This window comes from Vicia villosa, unplaced genomic scaffold (genome assembly GCF_029867415.1).
Source record: "Vicia villosa cultivar HV-30 ecotype Madison, WI unplaced genomic scaffold, Vvil1.0 ctg.003510F_1_1, whole genome shotgun sequence".
Classification (NCBI taxonomy): Eukaryota; Viridiplantae; Streptophyta; class Magnoliopsida; order Fabales; family Fabaceae; genus Vicia; species Vicia villosa.
This window is the reverse complement of record NW_026706223.1, coordinates 94,851-120,730: the sequence shown is the minus strand read 5'-3', so window position 1 is coordinate 120,730 and position 25,880 is coordinate 94,851. Positions and strand designations below refer to the sequence as shown.

General features: G+C 34.3%; 1 protein-coding gene and 1 long non-coding RNA gene across 6 annotated transcripts; both read right to left on the bottom strand.

Annotated features, from left to right (window-relative positions):
• Positions 1-744: 744 nt before the first annotated feature.
• Positions 745-4,488, bottom strand: LOC131641084 (uncharacterized). 5 transcript variants are annotated; one of them, XR_009295429.1, is made up of 7 exons: positions 4,204-4,486; positions 3,559-3,886; positions 2,982-3,149; positions 2,536-2,693; positions 1,962-2,396; positions 1,579-1,670; positions 747-1,460 (listed from the first exon to the last, which is right to left on the bottom strand). It is a non-coding gene; the product is annotated as an uncharacterized LOC131641084 (long non-coding RNA). The 5 variants fall into 5 exon arrangements; XR_009295431.1 differs by having other exon boundaries at positions 745-2,113; positions 2,287-2,396; positions 4,204-4,485; XR_009295430.1 differs by having other exon boundaries at positions 745-2,396; positions 3,559-3,670; positions 3,758-3,886; positions 4,204-4,483.
• Positions 4,489-18,633: 14,145 nt separating this feature from the next.
• On the bottom strand, positions 18,634-25,115 carry LOC131641083 (long chain acyl-CoA synthetase 1-like). The gene is made up of 19 exons (XM_058911407.1): positions 24,968-25,115; positions 24,564-24,735; positions 24,418-24,481; positions 24,230-24,319; positions 23,913-23,969; positions 23,760-23,808; positions 23,484-23,560; positions 23,246-23,285; positions 23,053-23,147; positions 21,504-21,671; positions 21,294-21,404; positions 21,102-21,189; positions 20,934-21,000; positions 20,761-20,836; positions 20,527-20,644; positions 19,963-20,348; positions 19,694-19,876; positions 18,945-19,064; positions 18,634-18,838 (listed from the first exon to the last, which is right to left on the bottom strand). The coding sequence occupies exons 2-19, from the start codon at positions 24,707-24,709 to the stop codon at positions 18,785-18,787; spliced, it is 1,989 nt and encodes a 662-aa protein (XP_058767390.1). The 5' UTR covers positions 24,710-24,735; positions 24,968-25,115; the 3' UTR covers positions 18,634-18,784.
• Between the last annotated feature and the right edge of the window lie 765 nt (positions 25,116-25,880).

Here is a 25,880-nt window from a genome sequence, read left to right as displayed (position 1 = left end):
AAAGCTGCAAATATCTCTGCAATATGGAGACATAAACATGAATGTAACATATATAATTATATAAACTAAAGAAAAGAAAGGGGAGAGTGGGATATTTCATGTTAGAGTCCATTTAAGAAAGCTCTATATAACTGACAAAACATAAAGATATGCAGCAGAATTCTGTTTCTATTACTTGCAAGTCTTCATATGCTACAAAGATGGCTTCATAAATAGTAGGCTTTCATTCATAAATAGTATCATCTTTGTAGAAATCTGCATACAAAGATGACTTTTCAATTAATGCTTGTGCGCAAAAGGATGCATGGATATTTCAACTTGCAATATGGTTTCTCAACCATTATAAGATTTTCAATATGCAACTTGAAATAAATGTTTGGCTCTACCATGTCAAACTCCTACTTGACGATTTCAACTGGGTTAGTCGGATTCCTATTTGAACTGAAAACCATTGTCGAATTACTATATTTATCCCAATGTTGGGCTGTAAAAAGAAGTTAAGACAATATGTTAATATAAATAAACATCGAGATGCTCAAAATTAACACAGTTGATTACTATTTGGAGTCCTACTTGAAACAAAAATTGCTGTCTAATTACTATATCTACCTCAATGTTGGGGGCTGCAAAAAGATGTCAAGACAATATGTTTTATAAATACACATCAAGATGCTGAAAATTACAATAGTAGATTCATGAAATTTACCTTCTTAAAATTCATTTTTGATGAACTTGTTCCTATTTTAACAAATTACAATGAGACCTTAATTAAAAGATGGTAGAAGTAACATAAAAAGGAAAAAATAAGATTGAATCAAAAGAATAAGAGATACAAATGCTTGTGTATATTTCGACCGAGTCTTGTTTTGCCATGATATTTTGTTCCCTCTTTGTGAATTGATAACCAATTAAGTTGATAAAAAATATAGAAGTGCAACTATAACAGCAAAATAAAAACATGTACCGATTCATTCAACATTCTTAAATGAAGGAAGAGGTTTACCCGATGTCCCTGACAAAGAAGATCAATATCATTTTTATCCAAAAAATTTGCGATAACATCAAGTCCAAAAGTACACGGAACACCTCGGTCATTATCTTGCCAACTTTAAACAGTAGAGTAAGGATCAAACCAAAGCAGATAACACAAGAGACCATTATCTAGAATTTCAGTAGGTATCACAACCTCTCTTAACTGATATAAACATTGATATCTTTTTAAGTTCATCATCGAAAGACGCTGCTACAACATTGTGCTTTCGTTAATAGAATTGTTTGGTGGTGATTTGTTATTGAAAAAACTGTATGCTGACTGCTTTGTCGACTGCTTTTGTGGCTGAATTCTTTTGAGACTGTACAGTAGAAACAACTTCACCCCCAAAGCCATGATCAATTGGCCTTCATACCACTTCTTCATTTTCATTAAACATTGCAATTAATTCAATAGGTCTTTATCATACCTGCAGTTAACAAATAAAATACCATTTTTAATTCACATTAGGCATTACCCAAGAATAGCTAGAAAGCATTTAAGTAGGATTCAACAAATTCACTAAATTAATGAGTTCAACAAATTACTATCATTTAGGTAGGATTTTCAACCAAGCTTTTCTAACTTCTCTCCTTCCGCCATTACACTTTCTTTTTGGTCCTCTTGATATTGGATCATCCTGCATAGCAATATAAATGTTATAGCTATGTAAGCCAGAAGTGTAAAATAGTTTTGCATTTTTTCTTTTTTGTGAAATAAGATTTTAATCGGCAACACTCAATATCCTCACAACCAACAGCCCAACATTTGTTGCATTATCAATAGCAACGACAACAATAGGGACACATCTTGGTATAACCCTCTTCAAAGATCCTATTCATATAGTTACATAGAGCATGTTAAGTGTTAAAATGTGATAATTATTGGATGTAGTAGATAACTGAAGAAAAAGAAGATGAATTATGCTTACTCTTTGGCCTTGAACTAACGGCAAACCCTTCTAAGATCTGAAGTCTGAGGGAAAGATCATTTGTAGTGGTTGGGAAGAATAGGAAGATTCAATTTCTTCTGTTGTGCACCCAATCTGGAACTGGTGTTAGTGGCCCTATGGTGATCAGAGCTCTTTAGGGTAGCAGCATGAGAAAAGAAGGAACAATATTCATCTTACTTACAAATTTCTACAATTTGAATGCAATGATATTATAAAACTTCAAATAATATGATTGGCAAAAACATATAAAAATAGTGCACTATAAGTCCATAACAGAGCATTTATTGAAAAAACCTGCACATACCATAAGTGCGTTAATAACTTAATACCAAATTCTGGAAAATGAAAAGCATCTCCAATGACAGCTTGCATTGATGATTGCACTAAAGTACACAGAGGGGAAGAAAAGGTGTCCTACATTTCAATAAACACAAACTACGATTTAGTTTAATTGAAGTGCTAGATTAAGAAGATTGTGTCATTTCAATTAGCATCAGCAACTAAAATTATTAATCATCCGAGGATGTTGCCACTCCAGTCCAAAATATCTTACCAAAAAAGCATGTCCAGACAATGATGAATCATTTTGAACTCACTCGCCTTGCCTTCAGTTCTTCGGTGATTTGAAACCGAGCTTGTTTTTTCTTGTTGATCTCTTTATGAAGCAGATCAATCTTTGTTTTAATAGATGGATCATCATACGGCCTGCACCTGACAAAATAGAACGAATGAATCTGCTTTCTCACTAACATCTACAGGATTGAATTGTTACTACCTCATCGGGAATACATTGTCTCAATTTGCATGATTATGGATGAAAACGTAGTGACATTATAAGTATTTAAAGAAGGTTTTGACACTTTGATTAATAATATATATCAAAATATATATAATTGTTGTATAAGTATACAAACACACTCTGACAGTAATCATAACCTCGAAGATGTTTCAGTATTGGTATATATAAGAATGCAAAATATTTAGTAGTAGAAATAAAACCTTGCAAATAGATATGAATTCAGAATCCAGTATTCTTTTATTTCCATAGCTAGATAGTCCTTCACAAACGCTTCCACCATCACCTTCGGATTCGCCGTCACCAATACCTTTTGTTTGCACCGATCAAACACCTCAAAGATCACTCTTCTCATATTTGCAGCATAAAACCTACATGACAATGCACCGAATTGAATTTTTCAGATTCATAAAACCTTTACCCTCCTTTCAAAGCCTTTTCGTGTGCATCCTTAAATTTTTCCAAAGTTCCATATTTTTGTTCCAAATATTTCCTTTTCGTGTGCATTTGTTATTGGACTGGTAACAACATATTTTGTATCACAACAAACACCAGTAACGACGATAATTTTTAGAAAATTTGATAAATGTTGCAGAAAATTTATCGAATATCCACATCATCTATCATATGAAGGAACTCAACAGTAGGTTGGAATAAGTTAACCTTTTTACCCTGTAATTATGAAGATCATAATAGAGGCTGTAATATATTAGTTAACTAAAAAATATAGATGATTAGATGAAAGGTAGAAACTTTGACTCAAGGAGAGAAAAAATAAACCTTGTTGTATTTTTCTGCGATTTCCTAAACCTCTTCATAGATTATCTCCCAGCAGTGGGGGAATTGTTGTTGTCACAACTCCAATATAGTCACTCAACGAAACATCAATGAGCTAACACAACAAAAACAACAAAATTACAACCAACAAACAAAAATCATAAATTTATAAAACTTCAACAGAGTATATATTACAAATTACAACAAAAAACTATGATGGATTTGAAGTAAACTTGGACATCATCAAAGCTCCATAGGTTGAAGAGTTTGACATCAATCTGTGATGGATATGAAATGACAGCAACATTTTCTTGAACAACTTCCTCCATGACTGCAAAGAGATTCAAGAAATGTTAGTTAACAAAATCGAAAGCTGAATAAAAAGAGAAATGGAATGAAGGTGAAAAAATAACGAACTTGCATTGAGAGTGGATGGGGAAACGAAATCAAGCTTAAAGAGGAAGAAGATAGGTGCGTCAAAAACCCTAGTTTTTAAGTTTGTTGGTTTTCACGGAAAAATTGATAAATTATCCAAACCCTAAACAAAATCAGTCAATGGGAAAGCAAGGGTTTTCCAAAATAAATAAAAAAATCTTCTCAAAATTGCAAATAAACATTATTCAGAGAAATAACGAAGATTAAACGTACCTGGTTAATCTTTCTTAACGGGTGCGATGGATTTGAAGCTATGGAGAGGGCGGGCGATCGAAGAACTTAGTAAGAAAGAAGGCGAAGACAAAGCTCGAACTCTAGCTGCAGGTTACACAGAGTGGAGCGGTAGTGGGGGTAGCAAGCAGAGAACGAAAGGTTTTTTCAATAAGATATTAACCTTGGTGATGTAATTAGGAAACCAAATAAATTACTCAATACAAATTTGAAAATGACCTTTCATTATTTCAATACATTGAGTATTGTGAAATCAATATGGAGAAAGTGAACAAATTTAATGACAAATGGTAAATGTAAAGAGTAAATAGTAGGTAGATAGTTGATAAGTCATTAAAGTGTGTTTAGACCAAATTAACCCTATAATTAGATGCAAAATAACTTAGATTAAGAAGAGTTTAGTGGAGAATTTCAGGGCACATCAGTAGATGACAAATGTAGTTAGAAATAAATTAGTTAAATAAATAAATATTTAAAAAATAATTATAGAAAGTTTTCTATTAATAGCAAATGTAAAAATAGTAAGGACTCTCAAAGTGCGACACTTGTCAAAATTGCCTAAAAACTCATTTTGCTTTATTATTATGTATGATTAATGTTATATTAATGTTATATTTATCTATCATAAAAAAAATTGAATATAGTAGAAAACAAAAAATTTGATAAATTAAGACAACACGTTATGTGTTGTTTTTGAGCAAAACAACAAAAATGTTACAAACTGTTTAAGGAGTTTTTGATCATAATAGAAATTACAAGTTTGAAACTTGTGTGTGAGGTATATAATTCTCTCACATGGTTCTTAGTTGAACCGCTGTAAATCTTATCAATGAGTTTTTCAAATCTCGCGATTGCATTTTGATCTTATCTTTCTCATGGAAGTGGAGTGCATTCATCTCCATTTCATCTTATACTCTAATCCACCTTTTATAAGTTTTTATATTTCTTCTTGATTCTTGTATGTGCTTGGCGTAGGGTTGGAAAAACGGGCTCGGTCTATTGGGCATATGTCCGTTTTGCTCGCACTTTAGTGCATGGCGGGTCAAGGATTTAGGCCATCGTCCTTTAATGTGACCGCTCCGCCTCGTTTTTTCTAGGCTTTTGCGGGCATGTGAATTAACACAATTTTATATATTTTAGGCCTAAAAAGTGTAGTGCCTGCAGATATTCTCCGCCCCGTCCGCACTTTTGTGCGGGGCGGGGTAAGATTTTAGGCCCGCACACTCAATTATGCCTGCCCCGCCCCACACCATTTTTTACGGGCTTTTGCGAGGCGGGCCTAAACGGGGCGGGCATGTCCGTTTGCCACCCATAGCTTTACGGCAGTTCTTGAATAATTATTTGAAAAATATTAAATGCAATTATGGAAAAGATCCTTATTCTTGAATCTCTATCTTGGGTTCACATCATAAATACTCGTACCTGTTACCGTCATCTCTAGTAAATTTATGTACTTGCTAAAAGTACAATACATGACAACTCCTAGTAGTTAATGGTTGTCAAAGGGTTTTAACGTGTATTGCGGAGTTTAGAGCTAGCTCACGCAGAGAGGTGAAGAGCTTTGTATATGTGGTATTTACGTAATGAGATTAACTTTCTTTCTCAAAACCAGGTTTAGGGTATTTATATAAATCCTTGGGCTTTGATCTTAGACTCCAAGGAAATAGTAGAGGAAAACCATCATTGTAGGTGCTCTTTAGTGTGTTATGGGGGATTTGAATTCAACATGTTCTTTTGTTGAAAAGGTAGGAGTGAGTCATTCTTCAACCTCTTTTGGGAAAGCAGATTGTTTGGGTTTTCAAATTTTATCTCTTAGATGGAGGTTATAGATTTCCCCTTCCTCGAAACAAAGTTTACCTGGTTTCAGCTTAAAAGAGGGATGGCTAGTAGGATTGATCGTATTTTGATCTTGAGTGGATGGCGGGACAACTGGGGGGGGGGAGGTTTCTCAACGGGCTCTTCCGAGGGGATGTCTCTGATCATTGTTCTATTATCCTGAAGTAGAGCAATCAGTCGTGGAGTCCAAAACCTTTTAGATTTAATAATTATTGGTCAGCTCCCAATAACCTTCCTAAGTTAGTTACCTGAGTTAGTTACTAACTTATGGAACACTGTTGAGGTCAAGGGTTGGAAAACTTTTGTTCTGTTGGAGAAGCTTAAATCTATCAAAATGGTACTTAAATCTTGGAATAAAGAGGTTTTAGTAACCTCGATTCCTAGATTGATAGGTAGAGAGATAAAGTTAACATGATTGATTCTTTGGTTGCCCTTGGTGTCTTATCTAAGGAGGAGATTGAGACTATATCCAAAGTGATATCATATTTATGGTCCCTCCTTAGGATTAAGGACTCCCAAGTGATTCAGGGATCTATATCTAACTGGCTCAATGAAGGTGATGCAAATTTTGGTTTCTTTCATGTTTTTGTGAAGAACAAAAGTAGGAGAAACATTATTTTAACGCTAAAGGTTGGAGAGGTTTCGATTGAAGGGGCCTCTGATATTAGACAAGAGGTTGTGAATCATTTCACTGAAATATTTAGAGAATCTTATGTTGATAGACCCCATCTATATGGATGATAACCTTTCCTTATCGACTCACTTTAGTCTCCAAGAGTTTGATATGGCTGTTTCTCAGTGTGAGGGAGATAAAAGTCCAGGTCCATTTGGTTTTAATTTCTCATTTTTCAAAATATTCTGGAATCTTCTTAGAGGCGACTTAGGGATCATGTTCGATCAATGTCATCATTTTGCATTTCTACCTCGTAGTTTTTATTTTTACTTTGTGACTTTAATCCCTAATGTTAATTCCCTCTCCCATATAGGAGGCTTTCAGCCTATTTCCTTGGTTGGATCCCTGTATAAGTGGGTGGCGAAAGTGCTTGCCCTTAGGCTATATCCTATGATGGAGAAGCTCATTTATCCTAACCAATCATCTTTTCTTAAGGGGAGAATGTTGGCGGATGGACTTATGGCTATTAATGAGGTGGTTGACTTGGTTAAAAGATCTAAAAAACCTTGCTTTATTCTTAAGGTAGATTTTGAGAAAGTATATGATTCAGTTAGTTGGAATTTCATAGATTTTAAGCTAATTAGATTCAAGTTTAGTGAGAACTGGAGGTCTTGAATGAAAGCATGTGTCATTGCTGGGAATCTTGCGGTGTTGGTAAATGGATATTGTGGACCTCCGTTTTTCGGGCCATACCTCTGAGCGGGAGAGATACGTGAACTGACTCTTTTTTATCGCTTATGCTTTCGCATTTTTGAAAATTCACAGAGTCGCCACCGACCTTTTATTTTATCCAATTAAGGAAAGGTTTATAAAAGAAACAGAAAAAGACCTTTAAGAAATTCTGAGTAAGGGGGTAGGTTATACAAAGGGAAGGTGTTAGCACCCTCTGTATCCATGGTTATCCATGGGCTCTTAAGTTTGCTTAGCTCACTTGTTTTTCGATCACTTTTCAATTACTTTAGAATGCTCATATGTGGTTTCAAATACCTTTGTAAATTGAATTTGTAATGATCCTTGTGCGGATGTATACAAAATGTTTGTTTATCTTTCGAAAGATGTTTTGAAAAGAACGTTAACTTTGTAATGATCCGTGTTTGGATGTATACAAAATATTGTCTTTTTGGAAAGTTTTGTTTTGAAAAACAACAGTGTATGAGAATTTTGTTTGTTTTGATTTGAACAAGCAAACTAGGAGGTCTACCCTGAGTTGTAAGGTCTTTATCCTATTTCCTTTAAAAATCTATCCTTTCACCGGATACAAACGAAAGGTTCGATTTTGTACTCGAAACAGTAGAATTTTGACTTTGATTTTGAAAAGAATGAGAAGGGATTACCTTAAGAGGTGCAAGTGTGATTGTGATTGGATTCAGATATTTTATCTTTGAAGTTAGTGATCTAACGGTTCAATTTTATCTTTGACATACACGCAGTTTATATTTGCTGGAAATTAAAATGCGGAAATGTAAAGTGCGGAAAGTAAATCTACGCTATTACATCGATTGTGCAGGAAATGTAAACTAAGCCTATTTACATGATTGCTCGACATGCAGTTAGCTTAAAACATGTTCATCATGTGGCCGAGCGAAGCGCACCTGCGTGAAGCAGCCTAGCATCACTTTAGATAGGAGCAGAATGGATGACTTACAACTGAAAGTAAGTTCTTCGGATTGATATATCGTACGACGTAATGGAGATCTTGACATCCTATACATTTATCTAGGAATTTAAATTGCAAGAAAAATAAAAGGCATATTTTTGGATTTTTTATGATTGATTTTAATTTAAAATTAATGCATAATTAATTAAATTAAAATGAGAAAAAGAAAATAAATTTAAACCTAGAAATTAAGCTTAAAAATATGTTCAAATGTGCTTGTTAATTAATTTTAAAACAAAACTAATTTTTTTTGGAATTTTTGAAATTGATTTGAAGTTTATTAAGTTAATTAAGACATAATTATGCAAATAATTATACAAATAATTAAAACTTAAAGAGAAAATTATCCTAAATATGTACAAAATTAGTTTATAATATATAAACAATATTTAATATAAAGAACAATTTTTTTTATGATTTTTTTTGATTGGTTGAAAATAATTAAAAAGCAAATATATAAATATATACTAATTAATTATGCAAAATATTGGAATTATGAAGAAATATAAAATATTTTTATTTCAGAAAATAATATATTATTTTAGAAGCTTAAAAATATTTTTTGTGTATTTTTTGGATTTTTTTAACTATTTTTAATTAATTTTGCAAAGAAATTAAAATAGAAATAAAAAATAAAAGGATACTAATCAGATGTGGTTGATTATGAGGGAGTATGATGTTCATGCATGATCTGGCGCGTTGGATTGGATGGAAAGTGGATCAGAAGGCTCAGATTTTGAGGCGCATGGCAATCAGTATACCTGCAAAACACTTGATTAGAGGAAAATTTAAAAGAACGCGCGCGCTGGCTGGCCAATGGGGTGAGGACACGCATCATCTTCAACCTCCAGACACCACTTTTAACAGCGCTTTCTGGCTAGAAGCGCTGTAATAGATTAAACTCATCCCTGCAAAATAGCGAATAGGTGTAAACAAGCATAGAAATCAGGCGCGATAGGACCATTAAATTCGTCTTGTTCCACTGAATGTAACCATGCCCTTAATTTGGTTTAATTTTGGCTCTAATGAAGAACCCTAAATTTGAGCTTAGAAACCCTAAAATGGTGGTTTTGTGCAAACGGTCATTAAAACTTAATTAAAGCTCCAGAAACGACCAGAGCACCAATCTAAACACAAATATATATCTACATCTTGTTAAATGTGCGTGTATGATCAGATATGAGTTGGTTTTTGTTTGAGCAAATCGTGACCTGTGTAGCTCGATTCAATGAGGTTTAAGACTTGCAATTGATTGGAATAGTTTCAGTGAAGCTCAGAGATGATGTTTGAATGTTTAGTTTGTATTGAAATTGACTGAAACTTAAAATTCGAATTTCAAGTTTCTTTGAATATTACAAGTTGTTACAAGAGTGATATATGCTTATGAATGCTTCTGAATTCGTCCTCTCTTTGATTGCTGAAGTATGATAGCTCTTTTATAGGCCAAGAGCTGCTTGGAAGTGAAGCTAAGAAGCATTCATTAGCTTTGTGGAATCTTGACTTTTTCAACATGAGTAGCTTTGCATTTAAGCCACCATGGCTTGATTTTCCACCCTCCTTCTGTTTGTACTTGGCTTGGGGCAGAGTTGAATGATTCTCTTGATGAGTCATGCTTGGTTTGTAAGCTATTCTTTATCCATCCATTTTTCTTTTTTAATTTAATCTTATATGTGATAAAATTAAACCAAAAATGAATAAAAAATGGAGTGGGCCTTGTCTTGGTCGTGGGAGGCCCATAATATTATGGTAATGATGTTTGAACCATGAAAACTTGGCCCCATGCATTTTTGAGCAATGTTGTTTTTATGCATTTTCCAAAATTTAGCCAACTTCAACAAGGTGTAAATCCCTCAATTTTTGTCATATGAAGGAGTTCTTGCACTTTTTGGAAACCTCAAAGAGTCCTCTAACCAATGTCTTTGGTCTCATGTCAAAATGATTTTTCATGCTCCTTGTGTGTCCTTTTGAAAAAAGTGTCTTTTTGTTGACTTTGAAAATGACCTGTAATGTCTTTGGTCATATTTTTCAAATGGTGAATGCAATGACCATGGGATCAATTGCATTTGAAAGATAATTGAATTTCCTTCAAAATGAGCTTTGGTTTGAATTTTTTGGATGAAGGATGAGAGAGTTATGACCAGTCAAAGTTGAGTTGACTTTTCAGGCAAAAACCCTAATTTTGAATCTTAGGGTTTTGTTGATTTTTGATCTTTCCTTGATGAATTATGATCATCCAATGATCAAATGATGAATCCTTTGACAAAATATGGACTTTGACAAAAAATTTCATTTTTGACTGTCTGTTGACTTTTTGGTCAAACGGGTCGTCTGTTGACTGTTTGAGCTGCTGACGGTGCGTCTGAGTGAATTGAAGTTTGAAAATTTGTATGATGGTACTTTGAGATATATGGATGTGCATGAAATCCATTTGAGGTCTCAAAAACTTGTTTCTCCTGTAAAAACAAGAAAACCCTAGTCAGGGACTGTTTGTGTAGGAGATAGTTAAGCGTACCTGATTTTTGTGCAGTGTTGAGTCTCTGCTAATCGCGTGATATTCAGAAGACTTCTAGAACAAAAATCTTGGAATTTTGAATTGTAAAAGATTGATTTGATTGATGGTACAAAACACTGAGAATTGTACTGCCAGCAGTTTGGCTGTCAACTGACTGTTCAGGTATTGACGTAGCAATTAGAGTGAAAAATCAACAGTCAAAGTTAATTTTCTTTTTGTTGTTTTTGTTTTATGTGTAAAATTAAAGTTTATTTACATGACTTGTTAAAAAAAACACAGACATAATAAATAACTAATATATACTGTTACCAGTACAGTCTGAGTTTCCTGATTCTGCGCCTGCAAAAGATTTAACTCTGTACCAATTGTGTCAGTACTATTTATTTGTAAATAAATAAATAGCATGTGTGAAGTAATAAACAGTATTTGGCGTTTGCGTAAGAATAAATTCAACTGCAAGCCAAATTACTGTATAAGAAAAATTCTAAAAACTAAGTATTTCATATGTCAGGATATTTGTTGAAATAAAAATCCATGATTATATGAGACTCTTAATTTTCAGATTGGAGTTTTCTTGAAAAAAGATGCGGGCAAATTTTGGGGTATAACAGTTGCCCCTATTCAATCTTCTTAAACCTGAAGAGATTGTCTGAAATCTGAAGGTAGAAGATGATTGAATATTTAGATGCCCTGAAAATTTGCACTTACCTTGATCAGAAGAGGTGTTGGAAGTTGCATTTGAATGTCGTCTGCGAAATGTTGTTGGCAGATTGAAACATTACCTGAGATGGGCTTTCAGATGCCACCTGGTAAATGAGTTGAGGGTTTGTTCATCGGAATGAATCCATTGATTATATCTTGATGAAGGATTTGAAAGTCTTTGTGTTGACTGTTTCGGAACCGTCCAAGGTTACCGCTTTAAGTCTAGGAGGATGATTGCTACGGAACTTGTCCAAAGTTTTTCCGCTTTAGATTTTGACAGTTGATCATTATGGAACCGTCTGAGGTATCAGCTTTAGATCTTTGATGTTAGACCATTCTTGAACCGTCTGAGGTATCGACTTTAGATCTTCAATGTTAGATCGTTCTGGAACCGTCTGAGGTATCAACTTTAGATCTGCAATGTTAGATCATTCCTGAACCGTCTGAGGTATCGACTTTAGATCTTCAATGTTAGATCGTTCTGGAACCGTCTGAGGTATCAACTTTAGATCTGTGATGCTAGATCGTTCTGGAACCGTCTGGGGTATCGACTTAGATCTGCACTGTTAGATCGTTCTGGAACCGTCTGAGGTATCAACAATGTTAGATCTGCAATGTTAGATCGTTCTGGAACCTTCTGAGGTATCGACTTTAGATCTGCAATGTTAGATCGTTCTGGAACCGTCTGAGGTATCGACTTTAGATCTGCAATGCTAGATCGTTCTGGAACCGTCTGAGGTATCGACTTTGGATCTTCAATGTTAAATCGTTCTGGAACCGTCTGAGGTATCAACTTTAGATCTGCGATGCTAGATCATTCTTGAACCGTTTGAGGTATCGACTTAGATATGTGATGTTTGTTTTTGAGTTGATAAGTGATCAGAATGAATCTTTGGCTTGATTATATCTGAGAGAACCGTTCATGGAATTCAGGTGAACACTGCATGTGATTGAGAATATCTTTGTTGAAGATATCTGTCTACCTGAAAAAATCAAGTTAGCGATATGCAATGTTTATGATGCATGTAATGTGAGCTACAGGAGAAATAGGCATGTTATGTTGTGTATGAATATGCGCATGAATATGCGCATGATGCATGATGTATGATGTATGAATGTGAATATGAATGTGTGATGTATGAATATATGAATGTGTGATGTATGAATATATGAATGTGTGATGTATGAATATGATGTCAAGCTTCTATTTGGGAAAATAAATTTCCGTCAGTCATCTGGATATGACTATATTGTGATTGTTGATGATCTTTTGTCTTGTTTGAGTACCCTCGGCTGGGGAAATTCTTTGAGAACCATGGTACTCTGTTGAAGGATCTTTGACTATCACTTGGGAATGAAAGGTAGCTGGAAATTCTGATGCCCTTTCAAATGGGAATGAGGAAGATGCATAATCCTCCGATGCACTATCTGACCAAGTCCGGGTGCGGGGATCACACCTTCTGAAGATAGTAATCTGGAACAACCCTGCTGGGGGATAAGACTTCTTTTGAAGAGAAAATATTTTTGAGGAATTTGCTGAGAAATGTGTTTCTCTTGGGGATTTTCTTCTGATGGGATGATGTCCAGATAATTGGGACATTACCTGAATGCTATTCCTGTTTTTCCTGGTAAACATCAATCATATTCAAATGCACATGTTTATTCAGAATTATCATTGGGACGTTTACGTATTTAAAACAGAAAAAGTGAAAATAGTGATTTTTGAGCCTAAGCTGCATTGATTTTTGAAAAAGAGCCATGATAGGCTGATTCGCACAGGGAGACAACAATCCTAGAAGTAGGAAACTGTCATAAAGTTTTGGAAAATATTTATAAAGATAAATAGCTATGTGAAAACAATCCAGTCAAGTTTCAATTCTGCTATTGCCAATCTGTCTTCGAGCATCTCATCCCTCACTTGTTGGAAGAAAGTGATTGGACTGATCGGTGTCTTTGAGGTGTTGAATCTTGATGGTGAGTAGGCAGCTGAACGGAACATAGTTGTATGCTTCATTCCCTAACTTTTGCCTAGGTTGCCCTTTCAGGTTTTCCGCCTACCGGGATAGTATTTGTTTAGTCTCTAATTTTTGCCTGGACCGCCCTTTCGGGTTTTCAATCCACCGAGACACTCATTTTTTGCCTAAGTTGCCCTTTCAGGTTTTCAACTTAGCGAGCTGTTTTTTTTTGTTTTTTTTTCTTTTTAAGCGAAGTATTTTTTGACTATGTCAACATTCACAGGGTGTGGGAAATCCTCACCATCCATGGTGGTAAGCAACATGGCGCCGCCGGAGAATATTTTCTTGATTATGAATGGTCCCTCGTAGGTGGGAGTCCATTTGCCTCTGGGATCACCTTGTGGTAAGATGATGCGTTTGACAACCAAGCCACCAGTTTGGTATGCTTGACTTTTGACTTTTTTGTTGAAGGCTTTGATCATACGCTTTTGGTATAGCTGACCATGACAAATAGCTGCGAGCCTTTTCTCATCAATCAAGTTTATCTGGTCCAACCGTGTTTGAATCCAATCGTCTTCGTCTAGATTGGCTTCTTTCATAATCCTTAGGGAAGGAATCTGAATTTCAATTGGAAGAACTGCCTCCATACCATAGACTAAGGAGAATGGAGTTGCCCCTGTTGAAGTACGCGCAGATGTGCGATAACCATGAAGAGCAAAAGGTAACATCTCATGCCAGTCTTTGTAGGTTACTGTCATTTTTTGTATGATTTTCTTGATGTTCTTGTTGGCAGCTTCCACCGCGCCGTTCATCTTTGGTCGATATGGAGAAGAATTATGATGTTTGATCTTGAACTGTGTGCAAAGTTCAGTAATCATTCTGTTGTTTAGATTTGTGCCATTGTCCGTGATAATCCGTTCAGGGATGCCGTACCGACAAATGAGATTGTATTTGATGAACCGGGCCACCACATTCTTGGTAACAGAAGCAAATGAAGCTGCTTCTACCCACTTTGTGAAGTAGTCAATAGCGACCAGGATAAAGCGATGTCCGTTGGAGGCAGTAGGTTTGATTTCTCCAATCATATCAATACCCCACATTGCAAAAGGCCAAGGAGCCGTCAGGACGCTTAATGGAACTGGAGGTACGTGTACTTTGTCAGCGTATATCTGGCATTTGTGACATGTTCGGGAGTGATGATGGCAGTCTGTTTCCATGGTAGACCAGTAATAACCTGCTCTAAGGATTTTTTTAGCCATTGTATGTCCACTGGAATGAGTACCGAAGGCACCATTGTGTATTTCTTTCATGATCTGTTCTGCTTCCTTCTTGTTTACACAGCGAAGTAAAGTCGAGTCATGGTTGCGTTTGTATAAGGTTCCATTGCTTAGAAAGAATTTGGCAGCAAATCTCCTTAGAAACTTTCTGTCGTTAATAGATGCCCCTTCAGGGTACTCTTGAGCTTCGAGATATCTTTTTACTTCATGGAACCATGATTTTTCTTCTGTTCCCTCGGTATTGATCTCATTGCAATATGATGGTTCATCTTGCCTGTAAATGGTGATCATAGGCGCCTCGTTGTCCCACCTGACTTTGAACATGGATGACATGGTAGCTAAAGCATCAGCTAGTTGATTTTCCTCGCGTGGGATGTGTTCGAAAGTGATTTCTTCGAAGTAAGGAATCAAACTCAGCACATATTCTTTGTAAGGAATTAGATTTGGGTGCTTCGTGTCCCATTCCCCTTTGACTTGGTAGATTACCAAGGCCGAGTCTCCGTAGACTTCCAGGAATTTGATTCTTAGATCGATTGCAGCTTTAAGACCCAGAATACATGCTTCGTATTCGGCTATATTGTTAGTGCAATTGAAGTATAACCTGGCAGTGAATGGTGTATAACCTCCTGCGGGGGAAATGATCACAGCTCCGATGCCATTGCCAAGTGCATTAGAAGCTCCGTCAAAAACCATAGTCCACCGGGATCCTGGCTCAGGTCCTTCTTCTGGTCCTGGTTGTTTGTAGTCATTGACTAGCATAATGTCTTCGTCTGGGAAGTCAAAGTTCAATGCTTGATAATCATCCACTGCTTGATGAGCCAGATGATCAGCTACCACACTTCCTTTGATTGCTTTTTGTGAAGTGTATTGAATGTCATATTCTGTTAAGATCATTTGCCATCTCGCTATTCTTCCAGAGAGAGCAGGTTTTTCGAACACGTATTTGATGGGATCCATCTTGGAGATTAGGAAAGTGGTGTGATTTAGCATGTACTGTCTTAGTCGGCGAGCCGCCCAAGCTAAGGCACAACAAGTTTTTTCGAGTAGTGAGTATCTTGTTTCACAATCGGTAAACTTTTTGCTAAGATAGTAGATTGCGTGCTCCTTTCGGCCGGATTCGTCATGTTGTCCTAGTACACACCCCATTGAGTCTTCTAACACAGTTAGGTACATTATCAGAGGTCTGCCTTCCACAGGTGGCAACAAGATTGGAGGTTTTTGGAGATATTCTTTGATTTTGTCAAAGGCTAACTGGCATTTGTCATTCCACCTTTCCACTTGATCTTTCTTCAACAGTTTGAAGATCGGCACACAAGTAGTAGTCATGTGGGCGATAAATCGGGCGATGTAATTTAGACGTCCCAAGAGCTTGGTCATTACTCTAGGTTTAGAATTGGGAATCTTCGATTGACAATGTCTCACCTTCAGTACGCTGATCACACTCTTTTGGTGGCTGATCCATCTCTAGAGAATTTATGGTGTATTAAGGATATTCTTAGAGGTTTTGAGAGGGCTTCGGGTCTTCGTGTTAACTTCTTCAAAAGTAGTCTTATTGGGGGTTAATGTATACCATATATTACTAACTTCAGTCGAAGACTTTCTCCACTGTGAGATATCCTCTCTTCCTTTCAAGTACCTTGGGCTGCTAGTGGGGGCTAACCCTCGTCTTGAGTTTACTTGGAATCCTTTGTTTTCTTTGTTGGATTAAAGAATCAACAATTGGAAGCATATATATGAGCCTAGGGGGTAGAGTGGTTATTCTTATTTTGGTGTTTAATGAAATTCATGTATTCTTCTTGTCCTTTTTGAAAATATATGTTATGGTTTAGAAAAAGATTGTGGATTTACAAAGAAGATTCATGGGGGGGGGGGGGTTGAAGAATGTGTCTAAGTTTCCTAGGGTAAATTGGGATGATGTATGTAATCCTAAAAGCATAAGGGGGTTAGAAGTGAGGGATATCCGACTGGTTAATTATGTTCTTCTAGCTAAGTGGAGATGGAGGTTGCTTGTAGGGGATTCAAGACTTTTGAGAGATATTCTGATAGCTAAATATGAAGATATCTCTTTACCCTCTCATAATGGATGTAGGGCTAGGGTTTTTTGTTCTTCTTCGTCCTGGTGGAAAGTGATATCTCTCCTTGGGACAAAAGAGGAAGATAACTGATCTGATTGTTTTTCTGATGGCATTACTAGAAAAGTAGGGTCGGGTCTTCATATTTCTTTTTGGAAGGATCCTTGGTTAGGGAGAATCCTTTAAAGTCTAAGTATCCTGGTTTGTTCTCCAATTCTCTCCAACCATAAGGATTGGTGGGCGAGATAATGGAGGTCGTCAATAGGGTCTTGACCTAAGACTTTTGATAGATGAAATCCTTCTTCCTTCATGAGTTTCCCGTTCTTGAGGAGTTTCATGCCTTACTTAGATATGTTATCCTTACCTTAGACAAAGATAAGTATATTTGGAAGCATTCTAAGGACAATAATTTTTCAGTGGCTTCCACTTACCTCATCTAGTGGGGGGGGGGGGGCGTTTGACTTCTTCTATGGCATCACTTTCATTTCAGAGTCATATTCTCTCCCTTATTTGGGATATTTGGGCTCCATTTAAGATCTTTGTCTTTTCCTAGTAGTTATTGTAGGATCTAGACTTTCTTGTCCCTTTTGCGAGATTCGGGCTGAGACTGCTTCTCACCTTTTTTATTACTTGTGAGATAGCCTCGTTAGCACGGTATAGTGTTTTCAGGTGGTTGGGGTGACAGGTAGTTATTCACCAAGATCTTAGGTTGCTTTTTGAGTTTTTCCTTTCTTTAGGAGGGAGGGTAAAGTATAGGAGTGATTACCTTACGGTTTGGCATGATGTAATCTAGTCTATTTGGAAAGCTTGAAACGATGTTATTTTAAATGGAGTCACAAAAATAGCAAAAGAAGTGGAGGAGAAGATCATATTTTTGGCTTGAAATTGGTTTTTGGGTAGGGTGAGGGAGAACTCTTACACCTTCGTGGATTGATTTTAGAATTTTATCCTCTAACTGCACCTATAGTTGATCGAGTGTTTGCTCTGATTCAGTGTGTGGTGGTGGATGTCTACCATGCTGGAATTTGATCTGTTGATGGTGGATTTAGTTGTATCGAGCTCTACCCTGAGAGTAGCAAGGTGGTTCTGTAGCAGTTGTGATTTTGCTTCTGGTTGTCCCCCCATGAGGCTTTTTTTTGTCGAGTTTGTTACTTTTTACTCCCTTCATTATCTTTTATAAACAACTTTTGACTTTTAGGTTTATTCAATAATTAATGTATTTAGTCTAGATATAATCTAAATACATTATTTATCTAGTGAACCTAAAAGTCAAAAGTTTCTTATAAAAGAGAATGAAGGAAGTATCTTATATTCAAACACCTCTTGTGCTTTGTGCTTATTTATTGTAATTTAATTTTCTTTTTATCAATATATTTATTTTTCCATTAAAAAAATGAAATATAGAAATTGTGCGTCATAATATGAAGGAAGAGGTTAAATCTCTAAAGTTCCAAATAGATATAGCCTTAAAGTTAGCAAGAGTTGTAGAAAACCCTATTCACCTAAGGTGATATGTAATTATCGCATCAAAGTTGGACACACCTTTTAAAAGGTCTAATAAGAAATACTCATTTGTTAAAAATAGAAGTAGAAAACCCTACTCACCTAATGTGATAGATAATTATCTAGATCTTTTGTTTTTCTCTAGTACTCCTCATAATTCCTCATAATTAAGTGTTACTTATAAACAAAATAGTAAGCTAATATCACTTCTCACGCATACGAAGATTTTCAACAAATTCAAATACTTGCTCTCTTCAAACGAAATGGTTTATTCTCGGGTACACTTTCAACATTAGGTACAATACGTAAACAATTGGAGATACATCACACAACATACTATAGTATTATTAAATAGACATAACCATGTCTAGAAACCTCAAAATTTAAGCTTATCTCCAGCCAAACTTTGGAATAACTCGTCTATCTCCACCTGTTACAATGTCATGAAATTTGTAAGCACATAACATATATATCTATACAGAAACACATAGCATTAATAGTAAGAGGGAAAAAAGAAAAAAAAGAAATACTAGTACCTTATAATACTTGAGCATATTGTTCCTTTTCTTTTTTAATGTTGCAGTCACCAACTCTCTTTCCATGTCAAATGGAAGTGGGTCTAGTATAACCCCTTTGATATGTTCAAATCCCTTCAACTAGTTTCAACAAAGCAAAAAATTTGAAAAGGGAACAAAACCGTTAGAGATTCATATACCATGCTAGAGATGGAAAAATGGACCCGACACACCAAACATGTATGTTTGCTCTGTAATTTTTGACGGGCCGAAATAAGACTTTAGACCTGTATCCTGTTTGCCCAGCTCCTTTTTTGGTCGACTTTAGTGGGTGCAAACATGACTTTTTGTATATTTTAGTCTTTTGGGGTGCAGGACCCGCCGAATCCGCACCGTTTTTTTTTTTGCAGGCTAACATGACATTGTGTCAAATTTAATCTTTTGGGGTGTAGGGCCCGTTGAACCCGCCCCATTTTTTGGCCGAGTTTAGTGGGTGCAATTATGACTTTATGTCAATTTTATTCTTTTGGAGTGTAGGACTCGCCGAACCCGCCCCATTTTTTAGCAGAGTGAGTTAAAGTTTCTAATTCGTCCCTCTACTATGTCTGCTCTGCTTAATTTTTTTTCAGGCTTTTGTAAGGAGGTCTCAATAGGGCGGATATGTTAGTTTGCCACCCACCCCAGTAAAAGAAATGCAAGATTAAAATTTAACAAAAATAAAACAAAGCTTCTTTACAAAGCAATTTGCATCATTAATCCTTATATGTTACCTTGTTTCTCATGGCAGTAGATTTGAGCTCAGATAGAACATATTTCTTCAACTGATCAAGAGCACAAAGGTTAGAGAAAGAAGCAATGTGACCATTTGCATATGCCCACTTATTAGTAACATCTTCATTTGGAACAACCACTGCAATCAGTATTGACTTGAAGCTATTCCCATACACCCAAATCTTAAAGGTAAACAAAAAACAGACATCAACATGAAATTCATCAAAACCTCACAAAAACCAGAAAATGTTGATAAATAAATACTTACATCTTCAACAATTGGAGTAATGGTATAAACGTTTTCAAGATACTCAAGTGCAATATACTCTCCTTGCGAAAGCTTAACAAGATTCTTCTTCCTGTCAACAATCTTTACAATACCATTAGGTAGCATTTCTCCTATATCTCCGGTGTGAAACCATCCATCTTTTATGGCTTCTTTGGTTAACTCAGGATTCTTATGGTAACCGGTAAAAACGGTTTTCCCTCGGATACATATCTCGCCACATGGAGGATTTCCAAGAGGATTGTAACCCATGTCAGGAACTTCTTCTAGCTGCAACTCGTTGTATACAGTTACAACACCGACGTTGCCAAGCATGCACATTTCGTCGGGAAATGTAAGTGTAGTAGGCCCACATGTTTCTGTCAAACCTGGATTAACCTTAATGTCAATTATGAAACACAGACACTAACGTAAACGTAATTGCAAGTATTTATGTTAGTTTCAGACACATATTTTTCCAGAGGTGATGGTGCTACACAGAATGTCAGTGTATCGTTATGAAACATTATAGTATTAATAATATAAGAGACATTCATTGGTTATTACCATAGCCTTGGCATACAAAGGCGCAAGTAGTGACGCGCAAGAATTCTTCAATCTCGGAGCTTAAAGCTGCACCTCCGGATATTATTAGTCTAACACGTCCGCCTAGCCTTGCTTTCACCTAATTGGAGATTAATTAGGGAGAAAAAAGATGTTAAGAATTTGATCCTTTGTTTAAGAGGTAATTGAAGATTGTTATAGTATATTTATATTTGCAAGAGAAGAGATGTACACAACCTTTCTGAAGGCTAGTAGATCTGCAAAAGGGGATGCATCTTTCTGTTTGTATCCTTTGTTCATCCAACCAAGTTTACTATATTTTTTAAATAAGGAATCACACATAAATATATGTAATTGGGTGCAAAATTCTTTGAACAAAAAAAATATAGAAGAGCAATTTGGCGACTTACTAGTTATAGAGCAAGCCAAAAACCGTTCTCCTTATTGGATTTAGTTGCGCCACTGCTTTTTTAACACCTAAAATAAATATAATCAAATCACACTATAAGTTAATATTATCTTAATAAAATCAATAAATAAAAAATAAATTTTTTTATATTTCATCAGCTTAACCTTACCTTCGTATACTTTTTCAAAAACCCGTGGAACACCAGCAAACAATGTTGGCTTTAATTCACCTAAATCTTCCAGCAATGCATTCAAATCCTTCACACAAAAATCACATAAATAATTTTTTTAAATAATAATATCCCTATCAATTAATTTAAAAAATTAATTTTTATCCACTCTAAATAAAAAGACAAATATACCCCGTGATAGTATCCAACAGATGCACCATTACGGAAAAAATATTCTTCAATTGTACGATCAAGAATATGTGCTAAAGGGAGGAATGATAAATAAACATCATCCACATTCATCTAAAAAAATAAAATAAGTATTAATTATATAATTTATTCTCATAATTTATATAAAAATTATATAATATAATTATTAAATATTGTTATATTTAGATTTACCTTGTCCTCAAATTGTTCCATAAAAAGATCCATTCCCCTAACTAAAGCAAGTACATTTTCATGTGTTAAAACAACACCTTTAGGGTCTCCACTAGTTCCACTTGTGTACATTATTGTGCAAATATCATGAGATAGAGGAGGAGAAATACTTGAAGGGTTTTCTTTTCCCTGTAAAATAAATTAGATATTAATTATAATTGAGAAATATAATATAAACAAGTAATTATAAATAATGCATGCTTATTTTTTCTCTGTATAAAAATAATATATTATTACAATAAAAGGTAACTAAAAATGGATTATATTTAGGACCACAACATTTATTGCTAGTACAGACAAGAGTTAGGGTGCATTCAATATTTACCTACCAACCACTATGGGTTGGATCACTTATTTTGAAGTAGAAATACTACTTTTTGTTTCTTTCAATATTTTAAAAGAACTTTTAAAATTAACAATGAACAAAATGTGAAGTTAAAATAATATCCATTTTTACTATGAGAAAAATTACAAAATGTAAATTAATATTTGAAAATAATACAATTAATTTTTTTTAAAAGAGTTTAATGATTATGCATTGACAGTGTCAAAAAGTTTTACACTGTCATCCAATTAGAATATAACGTTTTGTCATGTCATATAAGTTTTTTTAAATTTTCAGTCTGATTTGTCCTGATTCGTGATCGTCATTGGTTGACAGTGTAAAACTATTTTACACTGTCAGTGCATATCCCTTTTTTCTTTTTTAAAAACAATTAAAATTTATCTTATTTACATTTTATTTTAAGGATGAAGAAAATATAAAGAAAACTCAAAAGCATAAAAATGAAAAATATATAAAATAAAAATAATATATTGTTATAAACAGAAAATTTTAGTTATAAATTTTTTAGTTTTTTTGAATAGAACCAACAATATTATAGTAAAAATTGATTCTTATTCGATTCTGTTTATTAAAATAAAAAATAATTGTTGTTGTCTTTATAGAAAAATTTAGAATTTTTTTATTTATATAAATATTATGAGTGATTATTTATATAAAGGTTAATGGATAAGAATAATAATATAAAATTATACCAATTTAAAAATACATAATTAATGAATTATTATTGAGTGGGGACAATTTTTGTTTGTTTGATCATTTGTCAATTGTCATCTATTTCTATATTTTTTTCAATTAAAAAGAATTATTTTTGATTGGGAATTCAGTTTTTTTTATGAAGTGGTAATGCAATGTTAATGTAAACTAATGTTATACCTTCATCCAATAGATTTATAACATTCGGTCATGTCATATTATTATTTTTAAATTAAAATTGTGATTTGGTTGAATACACGTGTCTAATTGGCTGATAGTGTAAAATTATTTTACAATGTCAGTATATTTTTTTCTCCTTTTTATATATATTTGACCATAAAAGAATATATTAATGATAAAAAAGACATGTGTATTTACAAAAGATATCTAAAAATTAGATCTTAATTCTTAAATATAAAAAGTTGAGAGAATGATTAAATAAATTAAATGAGAAAATCCATATAGACCTACCATGTCTAGGAATTGGTCCCATGAATATGGTTTAATTCCAATGTTGGTGGCTTCATTTTTCTCTGCCTCAGTTAATGAAGTAAAACCCACTATGGCTGTAACCACCACAACCAAACTTAGGTACATACATAAATGCCTTTAATTCTTACCTAAACATATATTAAAATCCAAATTTAAAAACTTGTAAATTTACCTTTTAGTCTCTTAGAGGATATACATTTAGAATTCAATACCTGAAAACAAAGAGGTAATTATTTACTCATCCAATTTTTGAATTAATTGCAATTTTTTTTGAATATTCTCTATTCGCAAGATCTCTGATTAAATTGAAAGAGATATTTATCCTCTCATCTTGAATAATTGAATTCTGAATCTATAATGTATGAATAAATTCATCTAAAATATGGAAATAAATTTTAAGCTTCAGTTACCTCTTTAACCTTCTTATCTTGAATAAAAACAAAATCTATTTCAGCATGATCTATGATAAAATTTACAGCACCAGCCCCTGCATCAAAATATTTCTTCATTTAGAACAAATCACTAATTAAAAAATTCCCATTAAATCAAGAAAATTGTTTTCATTTAGACAAAAGCACTAATTCAAAAAATTCTCTTTAAATCAAGAAAAATGTTCTCATTTATACCAAAGCACTAATTAAGAAATTCCCATTAAATCAAGAAAATGTTCTCTTTTAAGAACTTACCTAGAGTGTCATAGAGAGGGACACAAATGAAGTTTTGTGCACAACAAGCCTGCACCAACATGATAAACAAAACATGATTATGAATTATTATAACATTATAGAAGAAATGATATATAAAGAGAATTAAAAAAAAAATTTAATAGAGTGACAAACCTCCATTGCTATAATCCATTGTGGACAGTTAGATCCATAAATTCCAACTTTAGAACCCTATGATAAAATCACCATAAAAATTTAATTTTAAGTATAAATTATGCAATTTTGACTATATGCGGTAAAAATGTAGTCAGTCATATCGATAATTGGTTGATCAAAATCAGACGATACAAATTAAAAAATGTAAAATCTGAACGATATGTCCGATATGTCTGATCTTGTTCAAACAACTACCGATATGACTACTAAATCCACTAATCCACGCAATTCATATCCGACATTGTGAGGGAGTTAGCTCTTTTGCAAAGACTTACCGGTTGAGCACCAGAAGCTCTTAAAGCAGAAGCAATTTGCAAAACTTCATCATAAGCTTCCTTGTATGTTTTCCACACATAAGGTCCAAACTATGAACATAAACCAAAAACAAACCAAAAAAAATTACCTTATCTTACAGATACATAACTAAACCAAGTTACATAACACAAATTGAACTTCTAACAACCTTTCCATCAACAATTTTTCGCCATCCGAGCATCCGATTTTGAGGATGTTTTTTGACAGACATACTACAATCAATCATTATAAAAACAAAACATTCAGAAAAATGTTCATTTTATTGATAAATCACAAAACATTATAAAAATTTACCTGAAAATATCCCAAGCAGAGTTGAAATCAGGATCCATTGGAGGAAAATCGTCTTTCGAGAGAAGGTTCCGGTAAACCGGACCAACCGAAAGCTTACCATTTCCACCTTCTCTTCCATCCTCAACCTCAACTGAAAACCTCTTCATTCTTGTTCTAACTTGCCACAAAAAACCTGAATGACGCACTTTAAGAATCTCAAAATTGAAAAGGTCCAATCCAACTTTAATTTCTATGGTCCACTTTTTGTTGCATAATAAATATCAATGCTGATAAATTTAACTATATTGTTTCTTGTCACATAGAGACAACATTATAATTAGGTGCTAACTGCTAGCTAGAATCTTATAAATCATGAAATTCAAACTTGAGATCATATTAATTTTTTTTTTAGAAAAATCACTTACAATGAGTTGGTGAAACTTTAATTGAAAATGGAAGTGAAAGGCATGTGATGAAATAGTATTTGATTATTTGAGAGTGAAGAAGGTTGTGAATGATATTTATAGCATGAAAAATAGCTAGGAGTTGTAAATGTGGTGGTTAGAAAACTAATAAATATTGTTGAGTACCACCTCAGTGACTCATGGTTTTTCATTAAAGTGGAATGCAGTTTTTGTAGCCACCAGAGTTTTACTGTTATTCTTACAAAATAGTATAGTTAGATAGAAACAATCAATAGTAGGACTTAGTGACACTACACTTAGAAATAGGGATATTGATGTGGTTATGGTATCCAAACTCAATCATATAAAAGTTTAAAAAGCTATTTGAATTTTTTGAGAACTTAACGTGTATTGTCTGGGCTGAAAGCAGATTCAATGGTCCAATGAGGCATTTAATTCATAACAAATCTATCAAACTCTTTACTTACCACCGGAGGCCGAAGAACTATCTCATTAAAACATGAAAACATTATAATGACGAGAAAGCGAACAACTTTAGATAAAAGTACCATTCCACCAGCTATGGATATGTTTTAAAAAAAACACCTAACTCAAACAAATGATTGAAGGAGGACCGTTAGATGAGAAAACAAATTATACCCTGACTCATGTCCATATGGATCGTTGTCGTGCACAAGAAGGTTTTAGGTCTTCAAAAACTCTAGAAACTACCTATATAAAAGGAAAGAAAAACGTCAAATCAAGGTACACACATTATTTGCATAAAAATACCTCTTGCTTCCAATAGAAATTTACTTGGACGTTTCAGTGTTTGCAAGTACCAACCTTCATCATGATGTTAAACCACATTTGGAGCTCACAATCTCTTACAAGAAGTCACTTAAATCATACCAACTTCACACCCTTGAGAGTG

What these genes read in the sequence shown, in the direction of transcription:
- LOC131641083 (XM_058911407.1), bottom strand. Translation starts at nt 24,709, where the DNA reads ATGAAGAGGTTTTCAGTTGAGGTTGAGGATGGAAGAGAAGGTGGAAAT. An exon ending in ATCCTCTAAGAGACTAAAAG is followed by an intron (nt 23,148 to 23,245) that starts GTAAATTTACAA and finishes TGGTGGTTACAG; the next exon opens with CCATAGTGGGTTTTACTTCA. An exon ending in CTGTTGGATACTATCACGGG is followed by an intron (nt 21,190 to 21,293) that starts GTATATTTGTCT and finishes TTTTGTGTGAAG; the next exon opens with GATTTGAATGCATTGCTGGA.